The following is a 21,255-nucleotide window of genomic DNA, read 5'->3' as shown; positions in this document are numbered from 1 at the left end:
CAATATATAGAAGAAAAACAGATTCCTCCAATTCTGCCACACAGGACTGGGAGTGAAAAGGCAAAGGAAAGCAGGCACAAAGTATTCCTCACTATACTGAGGCCCTACAGTCTGACAAACTGGCAAGGAGTGCATAAAAATTTTAAATGTATCAAGGGAAAGGAGTTTACTACAAATAAAAATAGGAAAAATAAATAAATTAGTGACATAACACAACAAATGGTGTATATATTATATATATGTATTATATATATATATATATTATATCTAATCAAGCAGGCATATCAGAAAACACAGCAGCTGCTCATTTCAGTCATATGCAATTCCTGTAGGGGCTCAGAGAAAAAGGGTGCACTTAGACTGCTGAAGGAAGCAGCATGTGGTCATGCAGTCATTACTTGGAGACAAAAGTAGGGGAATGTATTTCTCATATGGTAACAGGTATGTTGTGGAATTGCTCATAGCCACATTAATGTGAGTTTCACTGATCATGACACAGTTTAAGGATAGGAATTGTAGAACCAATTGTTTCTTATTAGTTTATTTTAAAAGAACAAAAGACAGAGTAAACAACAAAAAAGCAAGAACAGTGGTCTCAGAATTATGGAAAAGACTTTATCAAATGAATGCACCTTCATCAAAGGTGCACTACATTATATTTTAGGAGGACTACTTACTTGAAGAAATTAGCATAAATTTCTTTTCTTTAAAATAAAACTTGAAAATCAGCCTCTTTATTTAACTATTCCAAGTAACTGTGTCTGGACTCCTTTACCAAGAATGAAAGGTTCTTAACAGACTGCTCAGGGAAATTAATTCAATAAAGGAATCTCTCTATTCAGAAAACTCATCTGTCCATCAAACATATTATCTAACAGCAAGCACCTTCTAAACTATCTCAGTTGCAGAGACAGGCAGTCTTTCAAGTAATTATGGACTAGAATATTCAGGGCAAGATGCCAGCACAAGTTTGAACACAGGTCTTGCATTCATGCTTATTCACACAATCTAATGTGCTTACAGCAGAGGCTGCACCCTTAAGCGCCTAGAATTTTCATGATCTAAATCTTATGCACCTAGCTCCCAGAGAGAAATCCTGAAGCCTAAATTCCCTGGGCATGTTAAAAAACAGAAAACCTGCATGATGAACAGGAGCTGCCTAGAGCTAACCAGTACGAAACACACTAACCACTACCATAGCAGTACAAGAAGAAGGGGTGTAGCATATACATCTGATATTTTCCTGGAGCTTAAGCCACCAAAGCCTCGGCTAGAGAATGCCTCTTTCTACCTGGAATCTACAGTCCTGCCCTGTGGCTTTTAAAGAACTAAGCCAGAAATACTATTTTCTTTTTTCAAAACTTGGCTGTGAGAAGAGTTCAACTATAATACAACAGAGAAAAGGCTTATGAATTGGGGAAATCAGTATCTGCTGTAGGTAGACAGGCTTCACACTGCAATTTCTTTTTTCAGGATAGCGCCCAACACCTGGGCTAGACCTTAGTCTGGGTGCACACCTAAGAGGAAGGCGATGATGAAATGGGAAATGTCCCACCCATTATGTTGAAATTCTGCCACTGTTCAGCAAAGAGGTAGAAAAATAAAATCCTGCCTTAAATCACTACTTTCTGTGAAACTAACAGTAGCGTTTGCTATCTATATGCAATATAGCATATGTCACCTCGATTTTTAATCTGCAAAACTGTTCACACATTAGCATAAAACTATGTCATAACTATGAAAAATACTAGAGATTAGACTATGATAAGGCAATAAAATGTCTATTCAAGTATGCATTCATCAGGCATCCAGTGGTGCAAAAATATTTTAACTGCTATGAAAACACATTTTTGCACTAAGCCAAACTGGCTCATCTACTTCCCATTAATAACCATACTATGTGTATTGCACATAATAATTGTTTCACAGACTATGAGAGAACTTCTGCTTAATCTTTTATGATCTTTATAAAACTTTATTAAATTATGAAGCCATGTAGCTTTTACATGCTCTAAAGTTTTGGTTGGGAACTATTTAAGTACATAAATACATGCAGCTGTCCTAGTAGTGCCACCACAGTGACTTAAGACGCTAGTAAGACTTTCCAGTTCTGTCCCATTTTAAATAAGCTATAAAATACTAGTCCAAGATAAAGTCTCAGATAGGAACTACTCAGTCAGGAGCAAAGTACTTCTTATTAAAGAAAATTACTGACATTTTAAAAACATGCACAAGCTTTTCTCAGTTCCTTGCACTTCTGTTACATATAAAAGTCTCTGCTATAAAAAAGATATTAAAACTAGTTTATTACATGGATAACCTCTTTCAGCATGTCAGAAATAGAAATATGAAGTCCCTTTATTGATCTTTACTACACCGAACCCAAGCTGAGACTCATGGGGAATATGGTGCTCACAAAATCTGCCAGCACCGTGACCGCTACAAATTAAGACATTAAAAACAAAGCCAATACTTTGGATGGCAAACCCAGCCAAGTTTAAATTTGATCAGAGAACACTGCCTCCTCAGAACTGCAGCCTGGTGGCTAAGGAAGTCTGGAGACTACATCCTTAAAGGAAAGGAAAGATTAGAAAAGATGTAGATGAAATGTCCACCCAATTTTCTCAGTGATTTCATCAGTGACAAAGGGCATCTCCCTATGACACGGGATGGGAAGATACACTGTCAGTTCTCACAGTCCTCTTGAAAGTCAAGAGAGCCATAGAAGAACTCATGTACATCATTTGCAATACTCAATCACCTGACATTTCTTTTTCATGTTTTTGGTAATGCTTGCTTTAGCAAAACTGGCAGGCCACTATGGATATACATTTTGATACAGTTATTTGAACAAGACATGCCACTGTGCAATAGTTTAATATTTATTTTCTTCCAGTGTACATCAATTATATTCATCAACTCTCCAACAAATCTAGTTCTGCAATATCCTGTATAACTGTGATCTTCCAGTAGGTAAAAGGCAAGATTAAAACCACTCTTTTCATACATGAACTAAGAAAATATTTGAATCCAGACATTCAGAAGTTTTTACTGAGTAAGATACTATCCTACTGTCTAGTAAAATTGTACTAGTAAGATTGCCAGATTTTACTATAATTCTCAAATCTGAAGTAAAATCCTTCCATACACAATTTGAACAGAGTTCAATTTATTCCATTAACTTTAACAGCATTTGTACTTACTGACTGTTCATTTAGATCCTGAGAGTCTTCCATGGAGGTTGTTCACCTTTCTTTTCCACCACACACAGAAATTATCTTCCCTTCAATTTACAGCTCACTGGTCTAAATTAAAGAGGAGATAAAAAATTTAACGTTAGTTGGTGGCCCTCACTTCTAAGGCAAATCTGCAATAAACAAACACCCTAACTGAGGCTGTGGTTCCACTAAAATCTGCATCAAAGTTCCCATTGACTTCTACGAAGCCTCATTTCATATAAAATGTTTCAATACCTCCAATATTGTTTTGGGAAGCTATCTAAAATACACAGACAGATACAGAAACACATTTAACTAATGACTTTTCCACTCCTAGATGAAAAAATAGCCATGAAAACAAGCCAATATAAAAGCTAAAATGTTTAATACAGGCAGCTGTTTAAGTACACAACAAAAGATAACCCTTGGGAGAACATATTAGAGAGACAATTATAGAACACAGAACAAAACAGCTTAATACACATTTAATGATAACCTCTTACTCATGAAGTGTCTGGCAGAAAAAGGTTATTATGCAATTATCAGCATGAAGTCTCCTCTCTAAGGTCCATTAAATTCCTTTAGGATTAAACAAAATACACAAAGTGGTTTATAACAAGCAGCTCCCTGCAATGTGCTAAATGATAGACATCAGCCTAATTGTCTACTCTCACAGGGTGAATCACTATCATCAGATATTGAGATCTTAAATATGGCAATGCTAAGAATTCTGCATAGCAATGATTACGGTAACCTTAACTATAAAGCCACACAATTATATTACAACCTCCATTCTCAGAAAAGATCCACTTCAGAGTAACAAGCACTTTGCATAATTTAAAATAAAATGTGCCAGGGATATTTTATATATAAATAATCATAAAATTATAAATCAAACCTAGTGTTATATTCAAAAGAAAACAAAACACATCATGGTATGCAAATGCATAAATTAAGCAGCCCAAACAACCTGAGATTACCTGGATTATTTTTTTTTATCAACAAGGTGCTCCAAGAAATTGGGAGCTATTGGGAGTATTTCCAATAACATAAACATATTATGGATCCATCCTGGAATTAAATTCAACCAGTAAGTGCTTATACCTTATGCTATCTCCAACCTGCATAATTGAAACCATTACTTATCTGAGCTTAAATGATTTATAGCTCTGTCTGCATGCACTGGAGCTCCAGAGCATTCTACCCATGCACCACATTTCCATTCCATATACCTCCCTACATTCACCTATGAACACTTCTCCTCTTGGTCTGAAGTGCCTCTTCCATATCTCTGTCCTCAAAGAGTTAACTCCCCAAATTTCCTTGTGTTTTGCACTAGATATTTCCAAGAACACACACACATACAGAATTATGACCCCAATCTATTTTCTTTCCAATTTCCCATTAATCCTGGATTACACACTCCTGTTTTCCTTCCATCTTGTCTAAATTTCTAAAAAAGTTTAATCAGCATTTCATTAAGTTTGCCATTTATTTACATGAGGAAAAGACCAACTGTAAGCAAATCCTGTGGTATGTGTTTCACCTTAAGAGAAAGCTGCAAAGAATTTCTGTCTCTCAAAATGACTTCACTCTCCTCTCAGTTTCAAAGGGATTCAAGACATGGACATCTTCACCCAGAATGCCTTCACCACAATGGTAACCACCTCCCATAGTTTTTGGCTTTGGTAGCCAACACCCTTGTATTTGTAAAAATTTTCTGTTCTCGTTGTCCAGCTGAGTCAAAAGGAGAATTGAAAGCTTTTGTTTTAGACCCTAAGTCTAAATTTAAAATGGGAGACTAGAGAGAACAATGGATATTTTGAAAGAAAGCAGTTCTACATGGGATTTCCTGTAGCAGGCCATTACTCATCAGCCCCTGCCAAAGAAGGCAATACCAAACACAAAGGTGAATTTTCACAACCAATGCTAAAATATTCCACAAAGAACTTAAACATAAAATCTGTTTTAATTTAATTAGGAGTTTGAAGTGTGTGCACGTTACTGCATTAGTAAGATTGCCTGCAGAATAAAAAATGGTCAAGCACTCAATAGTAAAATAAAAGATTCAGAACAAATTGTTTGATCAGTTTTGAAGTTTACTGACTGCAAGTCAGTACCTGGATTGCATTCAAACAGAAAATGCTCTAAGTCTGACTGTTGCTCATAGACAGTGACTGATCACTCACTTTCTTTATGAAAGCCAACTACAGAGCCACATCATAACAGACAGCCATATTCACATTTCTTTCCATATTAATCATGAGCTTAACCAAATCACACTGAAATCAATGGATGCATGCCACCTTTTTCCTTAAAAAATAAAGTTTATCAATATTTTAAATAAATCCTGGCCATGTAAGTCCAAGAGTTTTACCATTAAGAACCCATGTCTCACACACAACATGTAAGCTGTGTCCCAGAATTCAGGTGGACACATCCCACTGCAATGCATCATTAAATATGCCATTTATATTAGCCTTCTTCTAAAAAAGGCTGACCTTCAGGAATTTAAATTACTTCACTGAATTGCAGACAAGCTTGTTTTAACCTTTGCATAAATACACCATGTGTTAAATATGTCTTCCCACAAGCATGCAACAGTATAATCATTTTCAGGGCTCTGTTATTCATCTTCACACTGCCTCAAAATTCAAATACTGTATTACTGGAAATTAAGCTTTTTAAAAATAAAATTAAAAAAAATGAGACTTACAGTTTTATCAGCACACTACCTAATGGTCTAAGATATCAACAGCTAAATTCTACTACATTTTGAGCCCAGCTAAAGCTGATGATTATAACCAACCGCTAACACAATGATTTTTATAATGGCAGTTATTCCAATTGCACTTAGACCAAATCCTTTAGGGTTTAGTTTTATAAATTTGTAAAGGAGGAGAAAAACCATTAGAGAAGTCAGTGATTTAAATAAGACCAACATTACTCCCTAATAAAGATATAAAATTAAAGGATAATAGTAACCTCGTGCTGTTTTATGAGGCAATAATCCAGTTACCAATTCAACCTTGTAGTTTATCCCATCAAGAGAACCAGATTAAAAACAGAGGGAGGGAGGGCACTCATCCCTGTTAGGCTGCAAGTGTTTCTAACTGTTTTTAACTATTTTAAAAACTGTTGTTAAAAGTCTTAAACTCACAGACAAGCCAGAATGAAGAAAAATGTCTGTTTCTGTTCTTGATCCAGTCCTTACAGATGTGGCTTTAAAACTGATGAAGTGTTTTATGCTCCCAGATAAAAATTTTACCTTTCTAAGAAATGTCTTAATTAGAAAGATTCCTGACTTTCCTCATCAACAAATGCATTTAAATATAATTTTTTATTTATTTATTTTATCTGGGGGAATAAAACACTTCATCAAATTTAAACTGCAACTTCCAGGACTCCACCATGAGGAGAAACATGTGTTTCTTTCCAAAGATACACCCAAAAAAAAAAACAAAAAACAAAAAACAAAAAACCCTATGCAAGGATCTCTGGCATACCACTTTGTAAATGACTGAAAATGTAAGACAGCAAGGACACAGTCTCTCCCCTAACAGTGATTTCTTCAGGCTTTTATTAAACAGAAAATTGGGATTGCAACAAATAAACAATTGACAGAGGCAATTTTATTTCATAGGAGATGTGGAAAAAATTAATGTCTTGCAACTTTCCCAAGCTCAAAATAGAATATTAAGCTTGGGAACTCACAGGTAAAAAACATCCTTAAAGCATGAGGCATTTCCCAAGAGTCTCCGAGCCTGCTTCAGGCTGTCCACTCAGCCAGATGGGGTGATGGTGTTCCAACAAGAGTCCCTCTTCTGGAAGAGGATCTTGGCAATCAGAAGAAAATTTTATTTCCTTTCACCTTAACCTAAAAGGAGCAAGAAAGACTTCTCTTGTTCCACTAGAAGTTGCTCTTGCCCCTTGAAATAACTGGGGGGAAGGGTCCTCAGTTTCTACCACATCAATATTTTTGATTGAATGTGCAAATCCCACACTGGGGACATCATCAGATTCTTTTAATTCTTCTTCAACTGCAGAACACCTACTTCGAGGTAACCTATATAACCGATATTGAGGCTATATCATGGTTATGCTCTGGTTGTATAGTAAAGGAGCTGTGCAATACCAGTCAAGTTTACTATATTGCTTTTACATTATAAAGTGTGTCAACTTTATAAAGTCTAGAGAATAAATAGAAAGGATGATACTGTAGTTAACACAATTTGTAGCCAAAAAGAATCATTTCTGATCATGGCTACGGACTGGTTAAGAGTCAAAATGCTAAATGACAAGTGTTCACAAACTGAATATTTTCTCATTTTCTAGTTCTCCACTTCAGAAACCTGTGATAGCAAAGGTATGTAGTACTTATAACTTCAATGGGAGATATGCAGCAAGTGTCACAGTAAGGTGCCATTGTGTGAACAAATAAGGCCTCAAGGGTCTGAACTACCGTAGCCTCAGGCAAGCCTCTGTGTTTTTTTGTTTGTTTGTTTGTTTTGATTTGGGTTTTCTTGTGCCTTTGCTACAAAACATCTGAGGAGGAACATACCTAAAATATTGCACTATAAAAGGTTATGCATGAAGATTATGAGGAAATTAATTGCTACAGAATCAGTGCAAGAAACTGTAGTGCATATGCAATGTGATCTCACTACATTAAACCATCTAATGATCGTTTTTTTCCCCAAGAAATTAATTTATTGAAAGGAACAAGAGAGATGGTACAGCCACTGCCTAACATTCAAGCATTTCCTTCCTGGAAAGCATTTTTTCCTCTAGCTGTCTGCATACATATCACCTGCACTCTTCTCTGAAATAAGATAAAATAGAACCTAAAAATAAACTAAAAGAAAAGGAAACTGAATCCTGATTTAATAAATTATCAACTTAGCCTATAGCTATAGTTAAAAAAAAAAAAAAGTTTTTTTGTACAGTAAAAACATGCTGCTTTCTCAGTCTCTATTAGTATCACATTTGGAAAAGAAGAAAGATCCATGCTCCAGATGAGAAATAAGTGATGTGCTTTATAACCAAGCTTTCTTCAAAATTCACTGTTAGCAGACAAGCAAATAAGAAAAAACATACTAATTTAACACATTTAAAATAAATGAAATTATAACATTAAGTCTTTCTGAAAACCAGAGATCATTGTCTGTCCTTGTTTTGGTAGAAAAAGAGAGTAGATCAGCCTTCTTATGTTGTAAGGCAAAATGAAATTTCAGCTCCTAACATAATTTCCGAAAAGATGTTACTTGATATATTTCTCATGGTTAACTATTTTTTAGTTTTGCAGGCTTCTGTGTTTTCTCCTATGCTGTATCCTCTTGAAAGAAATGTCAACTTTAATTGAAACAACTCTTCAGCAGAAAAAAACAGTAAGAAATATTATCATTTATACCTAGCTTCAAGGGAGAGCAAATGATTAACAAACTTTAAATATAAATCTAATAAACAGATAAAAAGGCAAGCAAAGCCATCCTGACAGTAGGATCTAAACACATATTGCTTTTCTGAGGAAAGCTGCCAGGTGGAGAGAAATATAGACAGGGTACAGAGTATATTTATTTATTTATTTTAGTATTTATTTCTTTATTTTAGCTCTCACATTTTTATTCCTGCATTCCTTTTTATCAGAAGGATCCTTGCAGGAGGTAGAAGTGGCTTTGAAGTCTTGCTAAAGGCTTAGCTGAGGTAACTGGTCCCACCACCTGAAATCAAGGTGGGTGAAGTGAGCCTCCCAGAAAGCTCTTGTTGTGTTACAGAAACAAACCTTTCTTCACAGTCTAGGGAATTAAGAGAAATATGGAATGCCTCTCTTTCCATCCCTTCTAATACTTTTTTTTTTTTTTTTTTTTCCTCCGCTAAGGCTTTGATCTCTAGACGATAAGGTCTCTTTGGACACCCGTGGTTTCAAGTCAATTTTTGCTTTGCTGAGAATGAGAATTTTACCCTTAGGGAAGTTTTGAAGTTTTCCTGTAGAGCTCCCTGTAGCTTGCCCAGGGCACAAGTGACCTCCGAAGCCCTGGTCTCCAGCCGGCTACACAACCCCATCTACAAGTGACCTCCAAAGTCCTGAGGTCCCTTTCTTAGAGGCCCTGACCCCCCAGCTGGACATGTCTCCAGCCACAAGCGACCCCCAAAGCTCTAAGCTCTCTCTGTCAGAGGCCCCAGCCTGCAGCAGGTGGCCAGCCTGGCACACCACGCCCAGGCCACAGTTTATTTTAGCTCTGGGTACGTCCAGCGGCCCCTGGTGGAGGCAAAGCTTCTTGGCCAGGTTCTACATCCTGCTGGGACTGCAGCAATTCACATTTACTGTTGGAATGCTTAAATAGAGAAGTCGCATTGTTATTCCTTGTTTTAATTAATGAAAATTGCACAAGGATTTCACACAGCAACTCGCACAACCTGAGTAGGCCTTGGGGAAGGGATGAGTGCCTACAAGCACCTCCCAACTGCTGGGCTGCATGAAGGAGACGAGGGATCTGCAGGAACTACTGAGCAACAAATAATGAGTATGGCAGCTTCCTCTGTGACACCGAGCCCTCACCTCAGACCCAACTGCATGGGTGTCAGCATACCAGCTGGGTGGAAGAAGATGTGTAGGAACACCTCAGGATCTGCTCATCATTCTTGTTCTTCCACTCTACCTGGCATACATGTATAGAAGACCATGCACATATCTACGCTGGGTCTAAAACATATATTCTATTCTATACAAAAAACATACATCCAAATCACAGGGAATCCAAGGTCTGCTCAATATTCCTGCTGGAAATGAAAGGGTGTTTGTTTGGTCCCAGTAACACAACTCAGCCATTTCCACATCCTGAGACAACAAAATTATTCACTCTGAGTTTTCATGAATGTTAAAAACAGGGGAGAGGGCTTTGAAACTAATTAGGTGTTTATAGCTCTATATTCATCTACTTTCCTTTTATCTCCTCCCTCCTCAAAAATTACACAGCTCTAACTAGGACATAATATGCTATTTTATATATCTTACTTTCTGAGCATATGAATTCATGTCAGATATTAAATAGAGTAATTGAAACAGACAAAATTCATGGCACCAAACTGTGATACACTGAAAACTTCTCAAAATTCCAGTCAAATAATTGGCTTTCATGCCAGTCACTATGAATTTGTTACACACAGTCATGTAAATTCTGTGTGGTCTTTCGTGAACATTTTTACCATTGTCAGTTCAATGCAGTTTTCTTCCTTAAACTGAGTTTCCTGAAGAACACTGCTTGTGCAGTTATCATGGAGCTGATTTTTTCTTGAATAAAATATCCTATTCCGACTCCATATCAGATATTTCTGAGTAGGAAGCAACTCAAAACATCACAAAACCATTTGTTACTGATTGAAAGCAACCCTCAAGACAAAAGGGCAACACAGACCAAGAGGTCTAAGCATCAGTTATGGAAGTAAACAGGTAAGGGACTGCAATGGTCTGCGATGATATATCAGCCTGCTGTCCCATTATTATCATACAAGAAAACAAGTAAAAAGTCAAGAAAATTGAAAGATTTCTTGGCAAATGGTAAACAACTGCAACCACTTTGTCTCATTTACTTTTGGTAAAATAATGCTTCAGTGCAGCATTTATTTTTCTTGCAAAGCTGCGTACGAGTTTGGTACGCAAACACATCTCAGAATGACTCCCATGCTCTTCTTCTTACCAATCCCATCCCACACTTGTGTAACAAATATCAAGGATTAGGATTCAAAATTTTGTAGTGTGGAATTATAACTCGGCTATTCCTCCCTTATTGTAACAGTTCACAATATGCTGCGAAATTGCCAAGATTGAAAACAGAGCAGCGAATCCCCTCATGCTTGGGGGCTTCCCAACAGTTAGATACTTTGTAGCATGCAGCTACAAAGACCTATTTTGACTTGTTCCAGATTAATCAATTACAGGTTATTTCAACCAGAAATAAATAAAACAAATGTGAAAACTGCTTCTGGACTCAATTTGTAAACAAATCTGATCAAGAACCCCACTGTGTTCTCCTAAAAATAAAGGAAAATTGGTCTCCAAAAAAAATTACATATAGTGTTTTCAAACTTATCAGAGTTCAAAACCACACAAACCTTACCAAAAGGAAAGATGATCCTCAACGAAAAATAAAATAATAATAATAAAAAAATGCAACAATGCCACACATATGTGAATACTCTTATTTACATTTAATTAAAAAAAAAAATATTTTTTACTACATAAACTATTTTTGTTAATTTCTGAGATATTTTGCCTCTCTTTTTTTGAAAAAAAGTAGCTGAAAACAAATCAAACGTTTCACTTCTTTATAAATAAGCCACTGAAAACAGAAAGAAAAAAGCTATGTTTGGTCAGCCAGAATATTTAATGAGACACTGACAACTTGAAAATATTAATTATTTATGATTTCCTCTCCCCAAAAGACCTGTCAAATTTACCTCTCACACATTAAATAAATTAATAAATCATCTTGTGACACAGAAATAGCATAAGTTAACAATAAAGATTATTTTTAAAACAGAAACCATATTTATCGTTTAGAATTTGGGAGAACTTAAAAAAAAGCACATCCTCCAGTAAAAGCAATCAGCATTTTTACACATCAAATTAACCCAGGGAATCCAATCACTTGTTAAAAAGAAAGCTGTGACAGCATACTACATGTATCTGTACATCTTATTTGTTTTTAAAAGTCATGCCACACTTTCAGTGCTGTATTCATCAGTCACATGCTTCAATAAGTATGCAATGGTAGCTATAGAAGAAGTCCAAACAATATCTAGGCTTCCTCAAAACACCTGGGTGCAGGAAGGAGCAAGTAGCTCGCCCATCACTCCCAGCTGGCAGCATCCCCCCAGTTGCTCCTGCACACACCGTGGGTGTTTTCATACCCAAAGTAAGGACAATCACTACTCATCCAATCTCGACAGCAGCACCAAGCCTGTCAAATTAAAATGAAACAATCAGAAAACAGTGAAGAAGAGCAAAACTCTTATGTTTCATCTTTGTACATCACAAAGAAAATGTTAAAAACAATATTAAAAGTGCCATGCAGTCTACATTTTTGACACTGTCTTTTCCCTACTTGGATTTTTACTAGTTGTGGTCAAATTATGATCATTCACTGGAAGACATGCTGTTCAATGATTCCTATGGTCTTCTCCATTTTTCTAGCTTCCTTTCTAAAGCTAGAAGAGGTCACAGCTCTCCAACAGTAGATGCACCCATACTACCTACACAGATGATGTCACTCCTCTTGCTCCATGCAGTCCTTTGTTTAAACAATTATCATTCCTTTTTTTGGCTATGACACTAATCTGATCATTTGCCATGGCCTGTAGGGTTTGTTTGTTTGGTTGGTTGTTTTTTGTTTTGTTTTGTTTTTCTATTTAAATAAACCACTGATTTATACTGAAGCACAGACTGTCTGCTTGTTCTGAGTTTACTGAACAAGCCAGAAGATGCTATCAGCACTCTGCTCTCTTTGTTGCTTTCTCTCAACCTTTGTAGTAGCAGTACTGCAGTTATTACAGTCTATTGACAGAAGTACAACGTATTTTGCAAGAAATTCTCTCTTAGGTCAGTAAATGATCTAATAAAAGATACTACTTCACAAAATCTTACTAGTTTTTCTATAATCTGTAAAACAGTAGTTAGTTTTGATTTGATGACTAACCCCTGAAAGGCTCTGTGTAATAGTGCCCTCCTTTAAGATTAATTAGCAAGTAAGTATTTTTGAACTCTATATTTAATTTCCTTTTTAATCCATTTCATTTATGTTGAGTTGGTTTTGTATCCTTCAGGTTTATTAAGCAAAAATTCATGTCAAGTCAAAAACCCTACAGAACTGTATTACATCACTACTCTTATCTCTAGAGCTTGTACTCACATCAAAAATAATATTGCTAGTTTGGCATGATCAAGTTTTCATAAGCCTGTGATGCAGTATACTATGTGCATTTCAGTGTTATATGTGAACAACTTACAAAAGGCATTTGGAACGTGATATCATGTAAGTTAATACTTTGTGACAGTGGAGACTAATAAAAATCATTGCCATAAATTAAGCACTTGTCTACAGTGACAGCTAAGTAATGGCCGTATTTTAGAAATTATTCAACCTCTTTCCACAGGAATAGTGGTAAAAGAACACAACCAGCTGTGAATGCTATAGGCTTTGGAGATGATGTTTTCCTGCTAGTACATTTACACTCTGCCTCTCCCTCGTGAATGCAGCTTTTGGGCACCAGTGTCTAGACCTGAAAAGTTTATGTATTCTGGTATCACATCTGATTTCCTGCATTCCTCTGAGAACAGCACAGCTGTCCCCTTCAAAGATACCTTAACTTTCTCCATTGTTTTAACCTGCATGTATATCAAATTATTTGCTGTAACTTTAGTTTTAGCTAAAGAGCACATTTACGATAACTTTTGGTTAAGTATCAAGGGATTGCTTTTATAGACAATGTTTTCATTCTGAAAAATTCCACCTATTCCACAGACTTGACCCTGCACTTCAGTTAATAGAGGTGGCAGATTAGGTAACCAAGGCTGTGGTTCCACAAGTATTTCTGCAGCACCAGTGCCAGTTTCAGCAGTGTGGGTGCTGCCACTCATTCCGACCTTTGCATCGTGCCAGCACAGCTGTTTCTGAACCACGGTGAGGAACGGATCCAGCTTAAATGAGTAGCCTGCAGAGGAGGGGTAAGGGCTGCTTAAGAAGCACTGCCACCAAATAAGAAGCCACAGCTTCACTCTTCTGTGCTCTGCCAAATGGATAGACATAGAAACTTCAGGTACAGTCAGCCACGCACATGAACTAGTTACAGTTTACTGGTATCACTGCTTGTACCAACCAAGACCCCTAGTGAACTGGCACCAGGAAAACAGAGGAAAAAGATGCTCCTCTTCCTACAGACCCTACAGTCTATCTACTGGAGTCTTAGCCCTGATTTGACAGCATCTTTTTAACTACAGTTGAAATCATGGACTCCCTAAACGTAGATCTAAGACTGTAAGAAGCAGGGTAGTTTCACAACTGTCAAGGATTAAGCTCCTTCTGTTTCATTTGTGTCTTAAACCAAAAATCTGCTGACTACTCAGCTAGTCCTTGGAGAAATTAGAGTATATTTTAACCATAGAATTGGAAAACAAGCCAAATCATATCTAAATAGCTACCAGAAATGTTTAGGAAATACACAGCTGTCCATTTAAGGTGACATATACTATTCTTATTTCAGTCGACTACCAGCAATACTGCTGCATGTCAAGCTCAGCATGCTTTGAAAAAAAAATGCTTCTCAGAAGGTGCAATAACCAAATTAACATGAACATTACTACAGCTCCTTCTACCACAACAGATTAGGGTTGTGGGGTGAGAAGACATGTGGGATGGCTCAGTGGAAAGGCATTTGAATCTTTCCACTCTGGAAACCTACCACAGTTCCAAATCTTGCCTCAGGGTAACCTGAAAATTTTATTTTGGAGACCCTTTCCCAGAATACCATTACTCAGTTTGTAAAACCTCTGTGCTGTTCAGCCCCGTTAGTTTCCAGCTCCTTAGCTCTCTGTATTAAGAAGACCAGAACAGGAACATTAGGCTGAGTCTGAGCTGCACTGCTAGAACTTGGCAAGGGAAATGTGCATAATCTGTCTGAGCTATGCCTGTTTTTGTGAAACCATGTCTGTGCTGGGACACTCAGGAGAGCTGGAAGAAAGACCTCACATATAGTGTGACGTCAGTATGCATAAGCTGAAGCATACTGAGTCTTGTTTAGTTGCTCTCACGTGGGAGCATGGTGACCTTCATTTTCTGCAGTTCTCTGGGAATATACTGCAGTAAATAAAAAGGAACATCCAGGTGGGATTTAACATGTTAAACTGACTTCACACCTTTCGTTGAATAGACTTAGCATTCATGAAATGTCCCTGAGTAAATGCAATCCGGCTGTTCACTTCCACGAGCAACAAAGTTGCCTAAAAGGAATTAAAAGAATGTAGTCAATTGACAACATTTCTAACAGAATCGCTTTCAGGAATACAATTAATGTAAAAGATATTTCTATGGTTATTTATAAAGTGCCATTAAAAATAAATAAGTAAATAAATAAATAAAAGATACATCCTAACACAGGAGTATGAAAATGCCTTGGGGGGGCAGGGGGGGGCAAGGGGGAATAAAAACATAAAAACAAAACACAGATATATGATTTTGACTTTTTTTTACCTAACCCTCCTCTATTTTTCTCTAAGCATTGCTGGATTACTCTGCGCATGTGATCTAACACATACAAAGTATACTACAATACCCCAAAAAATAACAGACTGCTCTAAGAATAGAGGACTAGATACTCATCTGGCATAATGTGAGACCGCTCCAGTAATTTCAACATTCCTACTCCAATTTACAACAGCAAAGGATCTGGCACAAAACATCAAGCTAAGTTTCCAATTACCTCATGTACCAGCATTGATTTCAATAGTTACATACACATAGTCATAGAGAAGAATTATTTGGAAAGTTGCAAACTCAGCTCTGTATTTCTTTTACTTTTGTGGGTTAAATCAGACCCTTCATGGTATTTTAATGTAGGTTTTTGTGGTTTAATTACATATGTGTCAAGAGCAGAATACTTGCTGTGTCTACCCAGCCTTTAAAAAAGGCAGTAGTAATTCTTTATGCTGCTGACAATGTCAACTTACACTGAGTCACGTCGCAATAGTAGTAAATTTTAATGTTACCAAAAGACGTAGTATATATTAACTTAAATGAGTAAGTAAAAGTTATCACCTATATGAGAGTTAGCCTTCTGTAAGTGAATAATTTGCATATGGGAGGTCTTTTTGCAGTTTGCTGCTTCAAATCAGTCAAATTGTATAGTCCAGGAGGCAACCCCAGCACAGAGACACAGTATTCAGTCAGCCCAGACAGACGCTATTCTTCAGAGACAGCACTTAAATTACATATAATTAAACAACCCTACACATGTTATTCATTGTGCTGTATTTCTGTGGACAGCTGCTTAAGGAAAAATTGCCAATTATTCATTTTATTCTAGGAAAGAGACACAGACCCTCACAAGAATTTAGGCACAAAAAACCTCCAAAATCTGGCTTTTAAAAATTCATTTTAGTAACAGTCTGTATCAGTATTTAGTCCAGTACCTGAGCCTAATAGCTTCAGACAAAATATATACTAGTCTCACTGGGATATGAATCGCTGAAAGTTCTGAAGATAATCATTTCTCATGATAAACTTTGGTTATGATGAAGAAATTTAAAACTAATAGAAAATAAAATGCTTAAACATTAATTTTCCTGAGGCAGCCATTAGCATTTGACATTTTGCTCAAAAATCTGACAGCTAGCATATAGACAGCACTGTGAGTGAGACTGCCCAGTGATGCATTTTGATAAAGGGTAATCAATCATCAAAGTAATTTTACTTTTTATTATTAAAGCAAAAGCTGGGCCACCTACTCGTCACATTTCTTGGGCTTAGAGATGCTAAGAAGAAACCACTTTAAAATATTTTTCACCAGAGTCCCATAATACAGGCATCCCAAAAGGAATCCTTCTGGCAATATTACAACCTACAATGTGGACTAAAATGTAAGTTTTATTGCCTTTTCAAATAAATTTTATTCTTTACTTGACAGATAAGCACTCTTCATATCAGTTCTTTTGCACTGCAAAGTGCATCCAAGTTCCTTTAAGCACTTCTGATTTAATGACAGATTTAGTAACAGTGCAACACAGAAGTGTGGACTTGGCCAAAAAAAAAAAAAAAAAAAAAAAAAAAGTTTCATACAAGTCTGATTTCTGTAGAGTAACATCTTAAATGTCACCTAATATATATAAGTAGAACAGAAAGTTTTCAATGTATACTGTAGCGCATGGATAGGTCAAACATCTACTAACTTTAAATGGGAGTAAAGAGAAGATATTCTTAATAACCATTTTTATTTAATTTCAAAAAGATTAGCAGCTTATGCCTTCAGCAGAACCCTTCCCTGAAATCTCAGGGGTGATTAAAGGGCCATGCCAAAGCTGAATGGTTTCAAATATCAAACTATACTATTATGTCAGGGCCAGCAAGATCAATTAGCGCTTTTCAATGACAGAAAGGTTAAGTTGAACACACATTTACACAATATTTAAATATATATATATAAAGAGAAAATATCACATATTAACTTAATGCAACATATTAGAAGTTTACACTTGTAAACCTCTTAATTGATGGACAAGTATCAAAACTTTTCTTCCACTTGCACAACATAAACACTGCTTTTCTCAAGCAAAATGGCAGGAAGATTATGGATATGTCAAGACAGTAGAAATAACATTGGATCCTCAAGTACAAAGTAAGACCTAAGGCAGACAAGTGTTTCTGCTACCAGACCTGGTTTAGTGCTGAAATTTCATAAAGCTTTAAAAAACACTCGATAAACTCAACAGATGTCTCTCAGTCCGACACCCTTGTGTTTGTATTCTTCTCGCAAATCCTGACAATACTAAAAGTGAATGAGAATGAATAAGTAAACTACTCATAAGTAAACCACGTTCAACTGAAAGATATATAGAAAACTGCTACTAAAACAAAATAAACAAGAAAAAAAATACGAATACTTATCTGTAAATTAATTCATCTTAAATCTAGAAAACAAGCAAGTGTACGGCTTCTGCAATTAAAAGCCATATGAGAACACTCATAACAGGAAGCAAAGGAACTTACATTTCAGCTCCTGATATCATAAGGATACTCACTGGAAGCACAGGTATGTTAGAAGTTAATTTGATACCTGTTAATATAAGTGTTGCCACAGTAAACATAGCTTGAACAAAGTAGCATACTATGATATCAAATAAAGTCAGTATAAAATTACAAGAAAAGTGGAGATGAAGAAAACTTAAGAAAAATACACACTGTTGAAAACAGTGATTTAGATTGAAATTGTATTATTTTGAGTAAAAGCAAAGCAAGATTACTTTTGTTCAACGATAGATTTGAAAATGTCTCTTTTTAAAGCCCACTTTATTTATTTCTTCAAGGAGTGATTTGAAATATTTACTACCAGACAGTACCTAATTTTAGGTTTTAAGTGCTTTAACAGCTCTATGAAATATGATCAGCAGCTGCAATATAGAAGTATGCTGAATAAACTCTCCTTATAAAAAGGGAGACCTGTTTTACCCCGAGTTCATAAAATCCTTACCTTCAAGAAAGAAAAAGATAACACATAAAAACTTCACAGTTACGTCCTACAGCATTTGACAGAAACTCCAGGAATCTCTTTCTTCTTTATGAATTAACTTTCATATTTAACAGAGGAAAAAATAGTTCAAATTTTAACACTTGAAGATTGTATTGAACATTGTGCAACTCCACCAGGTCATTTCCCATACCAATTTCCAGTGCTTAACATTGATTAATTCTAGGACTAAAAAGTAGAACGCAATATATGAAAGTCACGTAAAGTTTAAACAGTAGCTCTGAAAGCTTGCATCAGAGGCTAAAAATATGCAACAGGACACTATCTATAGCTGGATTTCTAGTTGCCTTGTTTGAAACATTTTAACTGGAAACTGCCATTATCTGGGAACTGACCAGTTTTGTAGTCATTAATTTCCTTGTTTAGAATTTATCAGTTGCATTAGCATTATCCATGAAGCAGAATAAATTTCTACTGCAAAGTGTTGCGAAGCCAGTAAAACATACAAATCCTGCAAGAATAACCTTCAACTAAACTTACTACCAGTATAGCCATATATACATAACTATTTATAGGTGCATATGCATTATCTGAACAAAGGTACCTAAAAGGTTAGTCAACATATTCCTCTTTTAGTTTTATTAAACTTGATTGAAGAGCATTTGGTAACGCAAATACCAAAAATTTCAAAAGAAAACAGGAAGAACCGTTTAAGAGTAGCCCAGCTAATGTTAGATGTCAAAGCAGACAGGAGGAAGAGAGAGAAACGTCAATCTGTATTTCCACTTACTCACAATCTGATACGTAGTGTAGGTGTGCAAACATTTGTAACTCGGCAGCATTTTTGAGAAATGCTGGCAGGAAAAAGGCAAACCCACGGTAAATTTAGGAAACTGCTTTTTGAGCGTTAAGGAAATGAAACAATGAAAGAACCCCAGCTTTAATACAAGAGGTACACTCTTCAAAAAATAAACAAATAAATACTGAGGTCAGACCAAAAAAATATATATATATATTTACTCCACGGTGAGAGAAGATGCTTGCTTTGCATACCTCACTGTAGCTCTAAACCGCTGGTTAGTTTACCTCGGATACAGTTTCTAGTCTTAGCAATTCTTTTCTGGTGTCCCACGCCCGCAAATAAAACCTCGGAAAACTGAAAACACTGGTTTCTTACTGTTCTAGCACGATTTCGTGCTCAGATCCGAGCCAGCCGAGGCGCTCCCCGGGGTTGGACAAGCGTGCATCCCGGGAGCGTTGCGAGCAGCAGGCACTTCACATCGCCACTTGCTGGGTCCCGGCGGCCCCCCGAGCGCCCCGCTCCAAGTCCTGCCTGCGGGATAGCGGCAGGGCAGCGGCGCGCCTCCCTGGCACTGAGCAGCGCTCGCACAAACGCGGGTGAAACTTTAGATGCCGGTGACCGCTGGGCGTGGGGTCCCGCCGGCCTTGCGGGGGCTGCTCCCCTCGGCCGCGGTGACAGCCCGGGGAGGCAGCTCAGCGGCCGGCAGCCCTCGGGGTTTGGGCACGGAGAACGATGCCGGTGGCTCCCCTCGGGCACCCCCCGTGCCTGCTGCCGGCGAGTTCAGCGCCGGGCGCTGCCGACGAGCGCGCACCGCCCTCCCCACCGGTAGGGGCCGGCTGCCCTCCGCCGCCCCCCGTGCCCCGCTCCGGGAGCGGTACGGTGGCAGCCGGTGGAAGGGGGACCAGGGCAGAGCGGCAGGGTCTGGCAGCCGCGGAGAGGCCGGCCGGGTGGGGAGGAAGGCAGCCGGCTCGCACCGGAGGGCGGATTTCTTTAGCTTGGCTCGCCCGGTGCCCGGGGCTACAGCCCGAGCCGGCTCCGCAGCCCCTTCCCACGGCGCTTGTTTCGCGGCAACGTTTTGTTTTGTCGGAAAACAATGCTAAATGAGCCCTAAACGCAAGCACACGCTCACACCCGGACAAGGGCACATGCGACAGCGAAGCGGCTCCCGGCACCTCTGAGGGGCGGGAGGGAGACACTCACCTTCTCGTAGCCGCCGGGATATGCTGCTACCTTTATTTTATGGCCGCTCCTTATTTATTTATTCTCGTCCCTTCTCTGAGCCGAGGTTCCCCTTTTGCACTGTTCCTGTGGCAAAACCAGGACATCCCCCCTACAAGTCCCCCCCCCCCCCCTCCACACACAAATAAAGCGCAACTCGGAGCAAAACGGGAGGGGAGACTTGGGGCGGGAGGCGGGGGGGGGGGGGGGGGTTAGAGACGGAGGAGGAGGCTGGTGCGGGAGAAGCCAAACACTCTTCGCACTTCAGAGAGTGCAACCAGTTGCCTCTCACGCAACAGGCACGTAATGAAAGTTTCCCTGGCAAGGGACGGGACCTTGCTAAGGAAAGGTAACCCCCTCCCTGCCGAAAAGCCCGGTCCCAAAAGTGGGGAGGTGCGGGGTGAGGAGCGCAGCCCCGGGCGCTGCCGTGCACTTGTGCCGGGAGGCTCCGGCCGGGCTGCCCCGCTGCTGCCGCCCGCCCCGACACGGCACGGCACGGCACGGCTCGGCAAGGCACTGCAGAGCTCGTGGGCTTCCCCGTCCTGCCGTGCCCTGACCCCGCACCTTCACTGTGCCCGTGGAGCAGTGGTGGGAGCGGAGGAAGGAAAGGGAGCTGAAGGGCACGGAGCACTGACCCACTTGAGTACGGGTACCAAAGCCAGAAGTTCACTTCTCCCACCTGTCCCCTCTTGTTTGTTCTACAAGGAACCACCGCAGTAAAGTAGTTCTGGCTTCTTGGGAAGGTCGGTTCTCTGTGAAGGCTGACCGAGCACCACAGAGTAC

General features: G+C 38.5%; 1 protein-coding gene across 12 annotated transcripts in view; it reads right to left on the bottom strand.

Annotated features, from left to right (window-relative positions):
• The window catches only part of EYA4 (EYA transcriptional coactivator and phosphatase 4), a 157,141-nt gene extending 136,469 nt beyond the window's left edge, over positions 1 to 20,672 (bottom strand). For 11 of the 12 annotated variants that reach the window (XM_084513340.1, XM_084513332.1, XM_084513343.1 and 8 more), the window contains exons 1-2: positions 20,455 to 20,672; positions 3,204 to 3,305 (exon numbers count right to left, since the gene is read on the bottom strand). In XM_084513340.1, the coding sequence (XP_084369466.1) occupies positions 3,204 to 3,236 (33 nt within the window). In that variant the 5' untranslated portion in view covers positions 3,237 to 3,305; positions 20,455 to 20,672. Of the gene's footprint in view, positions 1 to 3,203; positions 3,306 to 19,629; positions 20,008 to 20,454 lie in introns of those variants that run through there. The other variant, XM_084513339.1, reaches the window with a different exon arrangement.
• Between the last annotated feature and the right edge of the window lie 583 nt (positions 20,673 to 21,255).

Source organism: Aythya ferina (genome assembly GCF_964211825.1).
Source record: "Aythya ferina genome assembly, chromosome: 3".
Lineage (NCBI taxonomy): Eukaryota > Metazoa > Chordata > Aves > Anseriformes > Anatidae > Aythya > Aythya ferina.
The sequence above is the reverse complement of the archived record's forward strand: the minus strand, read 5'-3'. Positions and strand labels throughout refer to the sequence as shown.